This window comes from Eubalaena glacialis, chromosome 7, assembly GCF_028564815.1.
Source record: "Eubalaena glacialis isolate mEubGla1 chromosome 7, mEubGla1.1.hap2.+ XY, whole genome shotgun sequence".
In the NCBI taxonomy this organism is placed as follows: Eukaryota; Metazoa; Chordata; class Mammalia; order Artiodactyla; family Balaenidae; genus Eubalaena; species Eubalaena glacialis.
Window position 1 is genome coordinate 22,176,445 of NC_083722.1, and position 15,815 is coordinate 22,192,259.

The 15,815-nt window shown below is 42.1% G+C and overlaps 2 protein-coding genes and 1 non-coding gene across 3 annotated transcripts; 1 reads left to right on the forward strand and 2 right to left on the reverse strand.

Moving 5' to 3' along the window:
* The first annotated feature begins 1,959 nt into the window (after positions 1–1,959).
* ZSCAN26 (zinc finger and SCAN domain containing 26) lies at positions 1,960–12,053 on the forward strand. Its single transcript, XM_061195832.1, has 4 exons — positions 1,960–2,119; positions 7,009–7,494; positions 7,804–7,921; positions 11,150–12,053. Exons 2-4 carry the CDS (start codon positions 7,075–7,077, stop codon positions 12,049–12,051), a joined length of 1,440 nt encoding a protein of 479 aa, XP_061051815.1. The 5' UTR covers positions 1,960–2,119; positions 7,009–7,074; the 3' UTR covers positions 12,052–12,053.
* On the reverse strand, positions 4,067–4,130 carry LOC133095806 (U7 small nuclear RNA). Its single transcript, XR_009701669.1, has one exon. It is a non-coding gene; the product is annotated as a U7 small nuclear RNA (small nuclear RNA).
* On the reverse strand, positions 4,858–6,518 carry LOC133095663 (protein BEX3-like). The gene is made up of 2 exons (XM_061197412.1): positions 6,459–6,518; positions 4,858–5,184 (listed from the first exon to the last, which is right to left on the reverse strand). The coding sequence occupies exons 1-2, from the start codon at positions 6,516–6,518 to the stop codon at positions 4,858–4,860; spliced, it is 387 nt and encodes a 128-aa protein (XP_061053395.1).
* Positions 12,054–15,815: the final 3,762 nt, after the last annotated feature.

Consider the following 15,815-nt stretch of genomic DNA (forward strand, 5'->3'; position numbering starts at 1 on the left):
AGTGGAATTATTAAATCAAAAGGAAGATATTTATAAGTGCTTTCTATGTGCTAGGCACTATAGCAGATATTAGGGATAAACCAAAGAGCAAGTTAGGCTTGATCCCTGCCATCAAAGAATTTTACATGCTACTGGGATACTTGTAACTCATGGCTGTAATGCAATAGTGCCTCTGATCATATAGAAAAGGAAGCTTTTATTTTAAATATCCTATGAATGGACCTGATGGAAACATACAGACAACTGTTTTGTTTACAAAAATGAGGATAATCCTGGAAAATGAAAATCTCAAGTTCGAAAATTGATTTGTATTATTAGTGAAATGTAGCTCTGTCCTGGTAAAAATTGCATTTTGATTTGTTCTCACCTTATCTACCTCTACCCCTTCCAAAAGATACAAACAGACTACATAAAAATGCACACCTTGAATTTTTGTTGAAAAACTCTTGTTTGTCAAGCTACATTAAGTGTATTTATTTTCATGGGATAAACAACGCAATGCCAATAATCTCAGCCTTGATAATATGAGTGATATTTAAGAAGCCAGCCATGGTAGGGAGTTTGAAAGGGGGTAAATGAATTAGAATACATTTACTTCCTTTTAAAATTAAAATTTATGTTTACTCCTTGCATAATTTTTTGGGGGGAAAGGCTTTCTTTATAAATTTGAAAAATCAGATGTATGTTTTTTCTTCAGGACAAAATATTAACTTCTAATTAGTAAAATATTTGCATTGACTGGATTTGTTAGCCTAAGGAAAAGTTTTTAAGTAAATATATTTTACTTTAACTTTTAAAAGATATTTTCGAGCTCTGACCCTCAAGGAGAAGATAACTCTCCTGATGATAGAATTTTTTTTTCTTTCCTGTTATGATAATTTCAGGCTTGAAACAATATGAATTATGTCATAAAACCATGGTTAGTATGATATTTGTTTCAAAATTATCAATGATTAAACCAAAGTTTGTTCAGGTGTTTTAAAGGGTTTATTTTGTTCACAGACTATAAAAATACAGTTTGTGATGAGGTGGGCAAGAGAGGGAATATTTGTTTTCTTCTGCATAATTTATTTTTGTAGTGATATGATCCCCTGCACCACCCCCTCACCCCCATACATTGCAGAGAATAATTGTTGATTATTCTCTCCCATAGTAATAGACAGACTGTAACTGAGCAGGACCCTATGGGGCCTTCCCAGGACAGACACCTCCCCCATATCCTCTGCTGTAGCTCCTCTCTGAAGTATAGATACATAGATAATAGTATCTGATGCATTCTTCCTGAGTTGTTTTACAGATGCTAAAGTTACCACCAAATGGAAGAAATTAACTACTTGATGATCATGAGCCCCCAGACCTACAGGCTCCTAAAAACTGATAATGTTAACCGCCCTGTTACCGCAACACCAACCAATCAGAGAAGTGCGCAGGAGCTTGATCACCGTCACCTGGCTTTTAAAAAAATGCTTTGCTGAAAACCTTTGGGGAGTTGGAGCTGTTTTGAGCACGGACCACGCGTTCTCCTTGCTTGGTCCTGCAATAAACCTTTCTCTGTTCCAGACTCCGACGTTTTGGTTTGTTTGGCCTCACTGTGCGTCCAGCTCACGAACTTGCGTTTTGTAACAATTCTTAATTTTTTACTACCTTAAACCCTTCAATCTAAATATACGTTCATTGTTCAATTTAATCTTCAAAATACTTTGACGTTTATTTTTTCCACTGTATTTGATGACTTTTTAAATTGGGGAGAAATGGTAATATGTGTGTCCATGTTTTAATTACGTGAGTAAGCAAAGTGGAATGCCAGCTGTTTGTGATAACAGTAAAGTGAGCTGGCCTGTTTTTTACATGAATAAAATAAATTTCGGCTTAAAAAATGAAAAAACCGTAAGCGCACACCGGGACGCCCCTCTCAGCCGCGGGACTTGGAGAACGTTCAGCCAACCGTTGGGAGCTTGGCCTCCTCCTGCGAGGCGGGAGCAGAAGGCCATCGAGCCGCGGTCCTCCCGCAGTCCTAGAGCGACGCTAGAGTGAGCCGCGGAGCGAGAGCTGGAGAGATCAGCAAAGAGCTAAGACGGGGCTTGAGAGTGTTTGGCCCTTCCTGCCGGTCGTTGGAGCGGTGAGTGGTGACTGTGCCCCAGCTTGGGGAGGAAATGCAGCCCGTGGGCTGGGGATTAGCTGATTCCCTGAGGGTGGAAGTGCAGGGAAGCCTTACCCGACAGAGGGGCCGTGTGGACTTGGGGCGGCGGCGGGCGAGAGTTGCCAATCCTGGGCCCTAGGAGGGGAATGATGCTGTGGATCTAGTTATTGGGGCACAACCTTCTGCTGCATATTTTTCATCCACTGAGCTCAATTTTAAATACCTATTAAAGGTAAGCCTTAGAAGGTAACATCTGAGCAGAAACCTGAGGGAGGTTAAAAGATCTGTGTGGCCTTTGGGGGTACGAATTTTCTAAGCAGGGGGGAACAGCAACTGCAAAGGCCCTAAAGCGGGAGCTTGCTTAACATATTCGAGGAATAGCAGGGAGACCAGAGTGGTTGGAGCGCAGTGAACAAGGGGGAAGTGTGTAGAAGATGATATCAGAAAGATTGGGGGGTGGGAGGAGGCCTGTAGAAAAAGTGGGCATTGTATTGTGTAAGGAATTTGGTCATTTCTTGGCGTGAAGAGTTGTCGGAAAATTTTAAGCAAAGGAAAAACATCTGACATGTTTTAAAGCATCTACAGCTGGGAACTCATGATGAGAACAGACTGTAGGAAGGCAGGAAAAAAGCCGGTCCCAGTTTGAAGGCTGTCAGGCAGGGAGAATTCTCTCTTACTTGGGGAAAGTCAGCCTTTTTTTTTTTCTATTCTGGCCTTCAACTGATTGGATGAAGCCCACTCATATTAATGAGAGCGATCTGCTTTACTCAGTCGAGTGATTTAAATGTTAATCTCATCCAAAAACACCCTCACAGAAACACGAGAGTAATGTTTGGCCAAATATCTGGGTACTCGGTGGCCCAGTCAAGTTGTCACGTAAAATTAACCATTTTTATTTTCTGTCTAAGAATCATTACTTTCGCAGGCTTTTTTTTCACTTTCATTAAGAGTTCCGTTGCCCCTTGAACAATGCCGGGGTTAAGGGCTCCTACCCCCAGTGCAGTCGAAAATCTGAGTATAACTTTACAGTCAGTCCTTTGTATTCACAAGGCCGCATCGCAGATTCAGCCAACTGCAGATTCAGCCTATTTATTGGAAAAAAAAAAAAATCCATGTATCAGTATAAGTGGACCTACGCAGTTCAAACTTGTGTTGTTCAGGGGTCAACTGCAGCAGGATTGGCTTTTTGAATTATAAGTCCATTTTTGACAGAGAAAAATATCAGCTGGGAGTGCTACTCTAATACACATCCAGGAATATATAACAGCTAGCTGAATTTGGAACCTAACTGGCCGCAGCCACTAACTGAGTGAGCCTCACACATATTGGTTCAGAAGTGTGTGCCAGCAATTGGCAGACGCTATTCACTGATTTCTAGAGTCACTCAAGAGCCGTCAAAATCAAGAATGCTCACTCTCCACATACCAATAGCCTGTTTCAAAGGACGATGGTGGAATTCTCTGAGTTCATTTTTGACATGTTGGGTTTGAAAGACTTTTGTAAGGTATCCAGAAACCAGATAGCCAGAAGGAAATATAGATCTGGCACTCTTGAGGTATCTGGGCTGAAAAATAAGGAAGTCATCAGCATAAAGATAGTAATTGAACTTACAGACATACCTGTCCTCTACATTACCCCCTCCTATCTTATGTCCTATTTCTCTCCTTCCTTTCAATGTCCTATTTTTTGAAAGTAATTTTTGCTTACTCTTGCCATTTTCTCATTCTCCTGTGGCAAGGTGACTGTCCTCCCTATCCCATGACCAGAATTGCCTTCACAGAGGTCACAATGACCTCTTTGTTTTTTAATTAAGTGCATATGTCAGTTCGTAGGTGAACGCACCTTCCTAAAACATTTCACTCTTGAACACTGCCTCTTTATAATTCCAATTATAAATCAGTCAGTTGCTATTCTTTTTCTGGGGGTGGGGGAATGTTCCAGTGCGGACCAGAAAACCTGCTAAACAAATTCTAAAAGAGCTGTACCACTATTTAGTTACTATTCTTTACAATTATTATCTCATTTACCTCAAAACATCTCTGTGAATTAGGTATTACCTTCATTTTACAAATGAGTAAACAAACAGTGTAAGTGACAGAGCTAGACTAGAACCTAGGCCTGTCTGAGGCCCAGGCTCTTTCCATCACTCCACACTTACAGAAACAGATCCCCTTGGCCTTCTAGATACTACTATCCTTGTTTTCCTACCTCTGCAGTTGTTCCTTCTTACTTCTCTTCCTTACATGTCGGTGTTTCCCAGGGTTCCAGCCCCACTTAGCCTTTTCCCAGCCATAACTAACAACTACCCTGAAGATGTGAGGTTTTCCAACAGTTCTGTGCTCAGACTTTTCTCTGTCTGAAAAACCCTTTCCCGATTTTCTAGCCTAACTTTCACTTGTCTTGTAAGAGTCAGAAGGACTCACCTCCAGAAAGCCTTTTCTTTCTTTCCTTTTTTTTTTTTTTTTTTTTGCTATTTAATTGCTTTATTAGCTTTACATTTTTCCATGCAAATGGGTGAAACTCTACTGTTGACAGAAACTTAGATTGGGTGCCAAGGCAACCTCCAATGAGAAGCTGGTAACACAGAACCCACCTGACACATGGAAATTACATAAGGTTCACAGCAAATGGATCAGTAAAGGCATATCAGGAAAATGCAAGGAAAAGGAGAATGACAGTGGGAATCACAGTATTAATCTCGTGGAAAATGGCAGGAGTCAAGGCATAAGGCAGAATTCATCATGATGGTCATGGTGATTAGAGAGCTCCCCCATAAGGATACGCAGACAGTTCCTCAACTGCAGCTCCCTAAGTTTTCTCCTGATTTCTCTCATCTCCTCCATGAACATTTCCATATCATCTCCATCTCCACCCATCCCATCGTTGACCTGCCTCTTGGGTATGGCCCATCGGGAATTAGGGGCAAGTCGGCGAGCCTGTCCCTGTCTATTATTTCCTGCTGGCTGGTGGCCTTCGCCCCCTCCCAAAGGGCGGTCTTCCTCTCCATTCTGCACAGGCTGCTCTATTTCTTCGTTTTCCTGGACCTATCCTTGCTGCCTCCTGCTCGTGAATCTCGCCATGAGTGCGCCGCTTAGATGCTTAGTCCCGAAGACCTGCAAAGGGCCGGGGTGGGGGCAGGGGGCTTCAGAAAGCCTTTTCTGACCTGCTAATTCACTTGAGATTTCTTACGGAGCAGAGAGCTGTAAAGGCCAAGGAGTTCTTTTATCTCTGTATCTCAGCAACTAAGAGAGTCTGGCACATTGTAGTCAATCTGTAAATGAGATGAGTTATGAATATCCGTATATTCTTTTAGTTAATTCTGATACTGGCTTTAATTAATGAACCTACAAGCAGTTTTACTCATTTTGTGTCTTTTTTCTCCTCTCAACATTTGGAGAATTTTCAAATCTACCGAAAATTTGAAAGAGTAGTACAATTAATACGATATACCCCTCATATAGCAGCAGCTGTGAACTTCCTGCTACATTTGTGTTCTCTCTCTCTCTCCACTTACCGCCCCCCGTAATCCCCCTCCCCAAAACATTTGAAAATAAGTTTTAGTACCATCTCCTGAGAATAAGGATATTCTCTTACGTGACCACCTGAGAAAACTCTTAAGATCTACACACTTTTTCTGTAAAGGGCCAGATAGTAAATGTTTTGAGCTTTGCAGGTGATACGATCTCTATGGCAACTACAGTTGACCCTTGAACAGAAGGGTTTGAACTGCATGGGTCCACTTATGTGCGGATTTTTTCAATAAATATATCAATAGTATCAATACCTGTGTTTTCATTTTACAGATCTTTAAGTGTGGGGAAAAGTTTGTGTTTGATTAGAGATCACAATATGTGGAGTCAAAAGAACTAGAGTTTGAATCCTGATCCTATCCAAGCTGTTTCAGCTTCCTACCCTTGGTCATCTACCAGTTCCTTTGTGTTTGAGGCAGAAATAGTAAGTAGTACACGGATTTTTGACTACACAGGGGTCAGTGCGCCATTGTTCAAGTACTCAGTCCTGCCAGTGTATTGTGAAAGCAGATGTAAACACTATCTAAACAAATGGGTTTGGCTGTATTCCAGTAAAGATTTATGTACAAAAACAGCCTTTGGGCTCTATTTGGTCTGCTGGGCCATAGTTTGCGTATATATATTATTCATATTCAGATTTCTGAATTCTTCAAAACATATTTGTATCTTTTTTTTTTAACCAAGAGCAAATTTCACACATTGCATTTTGCTGTATCTCTTTAATCTAGAAAAATACCTTCCCCACACCTTCTTTTTATTTTCACGAAATTGATTGTTTGGAAGAGTACCTGCCTATTGTAGAGAAGCTGCATTCTGGACATTCTGGATTTATCTGAAAGTTTCCTCATTGTTAGATTCATGTTAAACACTTTTAGTAAAAATGCTACATAAGTGATAAGGCACAAGGTCAGTTGTCTTGCTGTTGGTGTTACTAGGTTTCATTTGATTAAGTTTGTGACTGCCAGATAGCTCCATTCTTCCCCTTGTAATTCATAAGCAATCAGTGTGGTGATTTTCTGAGACTATGAGATTGTCCTTTTCCCCTACTCCTTTCACCCAATGATTTCACCCATTTGTGGTCCTTGATTGAAACAGTTATTTCCTCAAGGGCTACAAAATGGTGATTTTTTCAAATCTGTTATTCCTGCTATGTTAGCTGGCAGTCTTCTGTAAAACAGAGTCTTCTCATTTTGTATGGTTGTTTCAGAGAGAAAAAAAAAATGGATAGTAATTATTGGAAATGTATAAACCCAACAAAGGGGTATTGCTATTGTTGTTATTATCATTACTACTACTATACTATTACTGTTTCTGTGATTCTTGTTATTACATTTTCAGGGGTATCCCTGAGGAGGCAGTCAAAAGAAAGTTCTCCAGAACAGCGAGAGCAGTCTGAAGCTGGGGATGGCGACAGCATTGGTAACCACTCCTTCCCCAGCTCCTCTGAATCTGAAGAAGGAGGGACTTCACTTAGTGAAGGAGGGTCACCACTCTACTCGGGAACAGGGGGTCAAGCTGCAAGGAAACGGCGCAGGCCTCGGGCAGGAGCCATTGTGCAAACAGTTCAGGCAGTTGCGCTATGAAGAGACCACAGGACCTCGAGAAGCGCTGAGCCGGCTCCGGGAACTTTGCCGACAGTGGCTGCAGCCCGAGGCCCACACCAAGGAGCAGATCCTGGAGCTGCTGGTGCTGGAGCAGTTCCTGACCATCCTGCCCCAGGAGCTGCAGGCCCGGGTGCGGGAGCATCACCCAGAGAGTGGGGAAGATGTGGTGGTTGTACTGGAGCATTTGCAGCCAGAACTGGGAGGAACAGAACAACAGGTGGTAAGGGTCAGATGTGCTCTTTTGCAGGAAAGCAGGAATTGAGACCTCTGGCCAGAGCGGTGGCCATGAGCTCACCAGTGGGAGAATCGCTAAGCTTTGGTTCAGTTTCTTTTCAGTCTGGCTGTTCATTGCTGAAGGTCTTACCTCAGCCTTACCTGTCTCTGCTGGGAGGAAACTGAATGTGCTCCAGGTTCTCCAGCCTCTTTTCTTTGCCCTTCTGTCGTTTCTCTTCGCTCTCTTTTCTAACATTGAAGTGCTTTTCTGAACAGCAGTTTCCTCCTAAACCCACGTGTACCTAATCATCCCTAGGACCCAAACCAGGCAAAGAAACAGAAAATGCTTGTGGAGGAGACGGCCCTTCTGAAAGCAGTGCCGAAGCAGCAGGTCCAGCCTGAGGGTGCAATTCCCAAGCCCAAGAGACAGAAAGGTAAGAAGTAGACTGCATCTTCCTGCATCTGAGATGTGGTGGGCTTCGTGGTGCCCCCCGACCCGAGGCCCTGCTCAGCACCCTTAGCATTTTGCGTCTTGTTCTTGTTTTGAGTCAGGTTTACTGAGGTATAAATTACACGCAGTAAAATTCACTCTTTGTAAGTGTACAGGCCAATGACTTTTCACAAACATGAAATAATTGTAGTTGTCTAATGATCACCACAATCAAGATATAAAAGTTTCCATCACCCCAGACATTTCCTTTTCCCTAATTCTTGTTTCTGTTTTTGGATGTTTCTAGTTTAGGGTTTTTTTTTGTTCAGTTAAAACTGAATGCTTCTCCTGTGTAGACCTTCACCTTCCTCTTCTCCCGATTACTGTAGGGGTGAATTAAAAAAGGAGTGCTAGTTTCTTACCCAAGGCAAAGAATTCCAGCCACATGATTCATTACTCATTTCTTCTTACCACATTCAAATTATTGTAAATGACTACTGTCTTTTACTTCCAAATGTTGCCTGAATTATTTTTTTTTTGCTCTACCATATTTTCTTTGACTCTGAATTTCTCTTTCTAATTTCTATCCCTTTCATTTTCTCCTCTTTCCAGTCTGATACAAGCCCTGCTTCTCTTTTTGTTTTACTGTCTGTCATTTTAGTGCTTCCACTGAAGTTAAATTACCTCCTGTTCATTCTCTGTCATTTAAACACATTCATTAATGTTGCTCTCCTCGTTAAAGCCCTTCAGTGAGCTAAGTAATGTTATTCTTTCAACTTTTTTTTTTGATGTTTGAAAAATTCCATAATAAAGAGTAAAAAATAAAAACCAACCCACCACCTTCAGTGACTCCCAATAACCTTTAACAAAGGCCTCACACGGCATGTTCCGGCATTTGCAGACCTTGCAGCCCCATGTCCACTAACATCACCAGCTTGCTCCGATTTGCTTGAGACTTTTAGCTCCAGCTGTTGCATGTGCTGGGAAACACCTCAGTCCCAGACACATTGGGACAATTAATCGCCCTTTGTCCCACCTGCTCACACTGTGTGTTCCCCTCATGCTGAGTTGCATTCCGTTTCCCACTTGCTCCTCTTCTGTCTGGAATACTTTTCCTCACTCTCCCTGGCTAATTCCTACTCATCCTTCAGGACCTAGCTTAGATATCACTTTCTTTGTCCTTCCCTAATTTCTCCAAGTCTGGATCAGTTTCCCCACCTCTGCTGCTAGAGCTCCAAGTTTTCTCCTACCACGGAACTGATCGTATTATATTAGAGTTGCTGGTTTACTTCTCTTTTTCTCCCACCAGACCAAAAGGGCAGGGGCTTTGTTTTGTTTCCTGAGTCTGCTACTGTCCCTGGACTAGAGTAGACCTTCAGTAAATGTCTATTTGATGAATGGCTGATTTCAATTCTAAAGGCTTCTTTTACCTAATACCTATTCCCCCTGCTCAATTTCTGAGTCTGCTTCAAAAGTCCTCTTCTTCTGGAAGCTTTCTGAGTAAAGTCGCTGAAAGAGAGAGGCCTACCTTTTCTAAACAGCCTTGCAGAAATGAATTTATGCCGTGTAATCAGTGATGGGTGTTTATTTTAAGTATGAAAAGTAGATTTAGCAATAGTAGATTCTTGAAACTATTCCTTACCCTCTAGATCTGTTGAAAATGTTATTTTATATTCTTCTTTTATTTATTTACTTATTTATTTACTTTTGGCTGCATTGGGTCTTCGTTGCTGCGCACGGGCTTTCTCTAGTTGTGGCAAGTGGGGGCTACTCTTCGTTGCGGTGCGTGGGCTTCTCACTGCGGTGGCTTCTCTTGTTGTGGAGCACGGGCTCTAGGTGCGCGGGCTTCAGTAGTTGTGGCGTGCAGGCTCAGTAGTTGTGGCTCGTGGGCTCTAGAGCGCAGGCTCAGTAGTTGTGGTGCACAGGCTTAGTTGCTCCGCGGCATGTGGGATCTTCCCGGACCAGGGCTCGAACCTGTGTCCCCTGCGTTGGCAGGCGGATTCTTAACCACTGCGCCACTAGGGAAGCCCTGTTATTTTATATTCGAGTTCAGGTTTATTTTTCAGTTTTGGAGGCCCCTGCCTCCCCTTTTAGCTGTGTGTGTCATTATAAAATCACTGGAAAAGAACCTGTCTTGTTCTCATCCCTTAACTCTCACTCCCTCCCCCATGGAGGCTACTTCATCCTCTTGCAAAAGGCCTTTACACACAGTACATGCTTTTAATCTTCCCTCTCCCACATGTGCTTTTACTTTCCTTGATGTCTCCTTCCCACACCCTTCACTTTCTCATCTACTCTTACTCTTTAAATGATCTGCTGCCTTCATCTTGCTTACACGGGCTAACCCTCATTTGCTTGTTATGAGGGCTGCTTAGATGCTCCCTCTTCTATTTTCTCCATCCATCTCCCCTTTTACTCTCTCATTCTGACTTTGCATCCCCTTTCAGGCTCCTGGACTTAAAAGACTTATCCTGTCTACTGTTCCCTCTCACCCTCTTCCGTGTGTGTCTGAGCTAAGGTTTTATTCAGCACACATTGTTATAATTTGCTTATATGTCTTATGTTCCAGACATATAAGCAAATTATTATAGCACTGAGATATAATAACTCCATTGAACCACACAGGAAAGCAGTTACTGCTGTCCAAGGAGATCAGGAAAGGCTAAGACATTTTTGTGGACTTCTTTTTACCCTCAGGGCCTTGTGGCCCAGTGTTTTTGATTTATTGGTGAGGACACTGAGCCCAGAAGAATTACCTAAGATTACACAGTTAATCATGATAAAATTGGCACCATGTCTGCATGTCTTCATTTCCAGTTTATTTCTTCATTTCTGGTGCTAGCCCTTTCTTATTGGCCCCAGGGTACTCAGTTGACCTAGCTTTCTAATTTTCCACATGAGGCCATTATCAAGAACATACAGCCATGCCCTTTATGACAGTTTTCTTGCTTGCTAACTTCTGTGTGTGTGTATGTATGTATAGATGTGCGTATCACATGATAAACCTCAAACCATTTAAAATAAGTTGCCTCTCACCATAATCCCCCAAAGGCAGCCACTGTTAAACAGTTTCTTATGTATCATTCCATGTATGTTCTATGCAAACACCAGCACCCACAACATTCCCACTTTGCACACATGGCTTGATTCAATTTTTTTTCCTCCTAATTGTAGATTCCTTTCCCTAAGCACCAAAAAACAAGTAACTGGTGGTATATATTTACTGTTTCAGGTGAGGAGACAAGGATTGAGAACGGGAAGCTGGTTGTAGAGACAGACTCCTGTGGAGGAGTGGAATCATCTGGGAAAATATCTGAACCCAAAGAGGCTCATTATGAGGACTCTAACTTGGATAGGCAGCAGGCCAAGGCCAAGGAGAAGACTGACTATAAATGCTCAGAATGTGGGAAGGGGTTCATCCAGCACTCAGACCTGATTAAGCATGAAGGTTCACACACGGGAGAAAAGCTCTGTGAATCCGAAGTGTGTCAGAGTTCTAGTCATACTGGACATCAGAAAATCCACTCTAAAGAGAAAGGTCATCAGTGTCATGAGTGTGGGAAAACCTTTCAGAGAAGTTCACACCTTGTCAGACATCAGAAAATCCATCTTGGCGAGAAGCCTTATCAGTGCAAGGAGTGTGGAAAAGTCTTTAGCCAGAATGCAGGCCTTTTGGAACATCTCAGAATCCATACTGGAGAGAAACCTTACCTGTGTATCCACTGTGGAAAGAACTTTCGGCGCAGCTCTCACCTTAATCGACACCAGAGAATTCACAGTCAGGAGGAGCCCTGTGAGTGCAAGGAGTGTGGGAAAACCTTTAGTCAGGCCCTGCTCCTCACCCACCATCAGAGAATCCACAGCCACTCCAAAAGCCATCAGTGTAACGAGTGTGGGAAAGCCTTCAGTTTGACCTCAGACCTTATTCGACACCACAGGATTCACACTGGAGAAAAACCTTTCAAGTGTACTGTATGCCAGAAAGCCTTCCGACTAAACTCACACCTTACTCAGCACGTGAGAATCCACAACGAGGAGAAACCGTACGAGTGTAATGAATGTGGAGAAGCCTTCAGGCAGAGGTCAGGTCTTTTTCAACATCAGAGATATCACCACAAAGACAAACTGGCTTGATGAGGTGTCCTCTCCTTATGGACCATCAGGGACAGTACATTAACAAGCAAGCTGGCACTTTAGGAAAAGTCACTCTAGCCAACTCTGGCAGAGAACTCTTGGGCACCAAGTTGGAGGCTATCTGCCTCCTCTCTCTTTCCTTCATTTTCCTTGTAGTCAGCTTTGGGCCACAGTAATTTGACCCTAGACCCTGGGGGATCAAAGGTAAATAGCATTCTTTACTGCAGGACTTCTCAGAGCCTTTAGCATGCTAAATGCATAGCTATGCATCTCCAAGTAGTAGAGAGCCTCATGATTGAGTGAGGGCTTTAAGTCAGCAATGAATCAAGTGTCCACAGATTTACAGGCTTAAACAGAACAAGAGCAGGTTGATATTTTTGCATATGCTACAGCAACAGACTCCTATACAATAAAACCAATGATGTTTGGAAATACATCACACTCAAAGGTATCTTAAAGCACAGGTTAATGGTGAACATTTTCGCCCACTGGTTTTACTACCCTGCCTGCCCCTAGCATTATCCCCTCCTTCCCCACCCCCAATCAGCATTTTGGAAAGCAAAGATGATCTAATTTTACCATTTCGCAGCCCCATCCCTGCCATAATACCTCATTGATTCAAGTTAGAAAGTAAGGTTTTATTTAGACTATGGAAGAGATTTCATAAGCCATTTGAATGAACTGGGCTGAATTAATCCAAGTAGCAACTATCTTACTTCATAACTCCAGTGTCAGTATAGTGGCTGCTGCATAGAAACTTCAATAAATGGGGAAAGAAATGCGACTTTTTTTCCTTTAATACTGAGGACAGAATTTTAAAATGCTGCTTGTTCTGGAATTTTGAAAGTCAAATCAGAAAATCAGCTTGGAAGAGATCATGATCTTCATGTTGTGAATGCCGAAATGTCATGGTAATTATGAAGAATATTAAGCTTAGGGAAGTCCACTTCTGAATATATCACCAGGATGATAAACATCACTTGCTGATTGGTGGTAGCTGCTTGGGGTACTTCTCAGTCTGTCACGTGAGTGGGAAGACTGGTGAGCCCTCATGTTTTGCTGAGGTTTTTGTTGAGCTGCATATAGTTTAAAAACAACAAAAAAAAGTGGGAATGATGTAATAAAAGTTCATTTTTCTCTTAAATAGAAAAGGCCAGAGACAGCAGTCCAGCACTGGTAGGGTGGTTTCATGACATCACTAGGGAACCCAGCCTCTGCCTTTCATGCCATCATTCCTTAAGGTCATCATATGATCCTTGATGGCTGCTGAAGCCCCAGCCATCACATGCAAAATGTGGACAAAAGGCAGAAGGACAAAAGAGACTCCTCCCGGTCAGTCAGCTCCCTTTAAGCAGCCTTCCCGTAAATCACTTCAGCGGGTGTATCATAGGCCAAATCTTAGAAAAGGGAAGCTGGAAAGTGTGTCTTATTCTGGGTTGCAGAATGCCCAGCTGAAAATCAGGCTTCTGTCACTAAGTAAAGGAGAGAATGAAGGCTGAAATAGGCACTTAGGGGTCTTTTATATAGATATAGATATATTTATTTATTTTTATTTTTGGCTGCGTCGGGTCTTCCATTGCTGCGTGCAGGCTTTCTCTAGTTGAGGAGAGGGGGCTACTCTTTGTTGCGGTGGTGGGCTTCTCATTGTGGGGGCTTCTCTTGCTGCGGAACATGGGCTTTAGGCGTGGGCTTAGTTGCTTCATGGCATGTGGGATCTTCCTGGACCAGGGATCAAACCCGGGTCCCCTGCATTGACAGGCAGATTCTTAACCACTGTGCCACCAGGGAGGTGCCTGGCACTTAGGAGTCTTTGACCCACTTCCCACTCGGATCTGAGTGGGTGCAAGCTGACCAGAAGCAACAGTTAATACCATTATCTGGAGGAGGACCAAATCAGCAGGAGAAGCAGCTGTAATTTTTTGAGAAATTAAAGAATTTTATGGAAAGTCAGTCATATTCCATTGCTTAGGAAACCATAAAGGTATGTGTCTTTATTCTGCCTTTATGAGTAAAATTAAGTTGATAACAGGGATCTTTCCAAGAGTTTTGAGGGGTGTGCTGAGGTTAGTACCTAAACATTTAGCTCCATGTCGTAGTTTAAATCTATTTGATTCTGTTCAGTTTAGGGAAAGAACATGGAATATCTTTATTATTCTCATTAAAAAGCAAAGATAATTAAAAGATTCAAAGTATGAAGAATTGATATATACCTTAAATATCTGGAAAATTTATTTTGGCTTTCTCTTTTCATGATGATTCCATAGTATACGTATTAGAAGCGATCTAAGTTCATTGACACCTTAACCTAATTCTTCCTTACAGTTCCAAAGGAAATGGTGTTCTCATCTGTACCCTGGGGCAGATCCATAACCACCTGGGCAAAATTTTGGATACACATATATTTAAATAACGTGTTTTCCTTATTTATTCCTGAAAATTATAGAAACATTGAACAAAGGGCAAATGTTATAACAGATCTTGATTGGGGTTTTGCTTGCAGTGTAAGACATCCTAGACACCCTAAAAGGCAGTTAAAAATCTTTTCAGAGAGCAGAAGTCCAGGAAGACTAACTGTATTGCAGCAGTATCTTCTACTGATCAGCCATTTCTGTTTGGGTCTGCGTTTTTGTGGTTTTTTTAATTAATTAATTAATTTTTGGCTGCGTTGGTCTTCGTTGCTGCGCGCGGGCTTTCTCTAGTTGTGGCGAGCGGGGGCTACTCTTCGTTGCCCTTGCGGTGCGCAGGCTTCTCATTGCGGTGGCTTCTCTGGTTGCGGAGCACGGGCTCTAGGCACACGGGCTTCAGTAGTTGTGGCACCTGGGCTCAGTAGTTGTGGCTCACAGGCTCTAGAGCGCAGGCTCAGCAGTTGTGGAGCACGGGCTTAGTTGCTTCGCGGCATGTGGGAGCTAACGGGTCCCCTGCATTGGCAGGCAGATTCTTAACCACTGTGCCACCAGGGAAGTCCCTGGGTCTGCTTTTTAAAGAGTTTTTAAAGAATAGTTTTACTGTCAAAATTGAAAGTCTTTTCACATGTTAATTGGTTGGTAAGTAACATGTTAATTCTGATTTTGAACCGCTGTGTTCACCTTGGCTGAATTATTCTATTAGATTCTCCTTTTACTCTTAAACAGCAGTGCCCTTAAAAATTAAATAAGGGAGCTGTATATCAAAATTTAAATGCACATGCCCTTTGACAAATAAATTTCAGTGTGTGTAGTATTTTTATCTAGAAATATACTCATAAAACCATGTAAAGATATTCAATGGTGTTCTCTACTTAACAAAGAAAAAATATAGTAGGAATAGTTAAGTAAATTAACCCGTACAATGGAATACTAGTTAGCTGTTAAAAGATAAAGTGGTATGGAAAGATCTCCAAGCTTTCTTAACTGAAAAAGATAAGGTGCAAAATTATATTGTGATGCCAGAGGTGGTTTAAAATACATACTTGTTAAACAGATGTTTAATGAGTGCTACTATGTGGCTGTTAGTGTCCTGGGAAGATATACACAAAATATTAACAATGGTTAACTCTGGGGAGTGGGATACTTTTCATTTTGTAGTTTCTATGCAACTTGTGTTTTAATTGTACATATATGATCTGTATATTTAAGCTTTTAAAATTTGTGCTGCTTGCTGTATTGTAATCTTTATTCATCTGTTCCCCCAGCAGCCTGTGAGGACTCTAGAGACAGAAACTCACTTTTGTCTTCATCATCTAGTTGGTTTTTAATTGAAATGATTGCAAAAATGAGGGGCAGGCT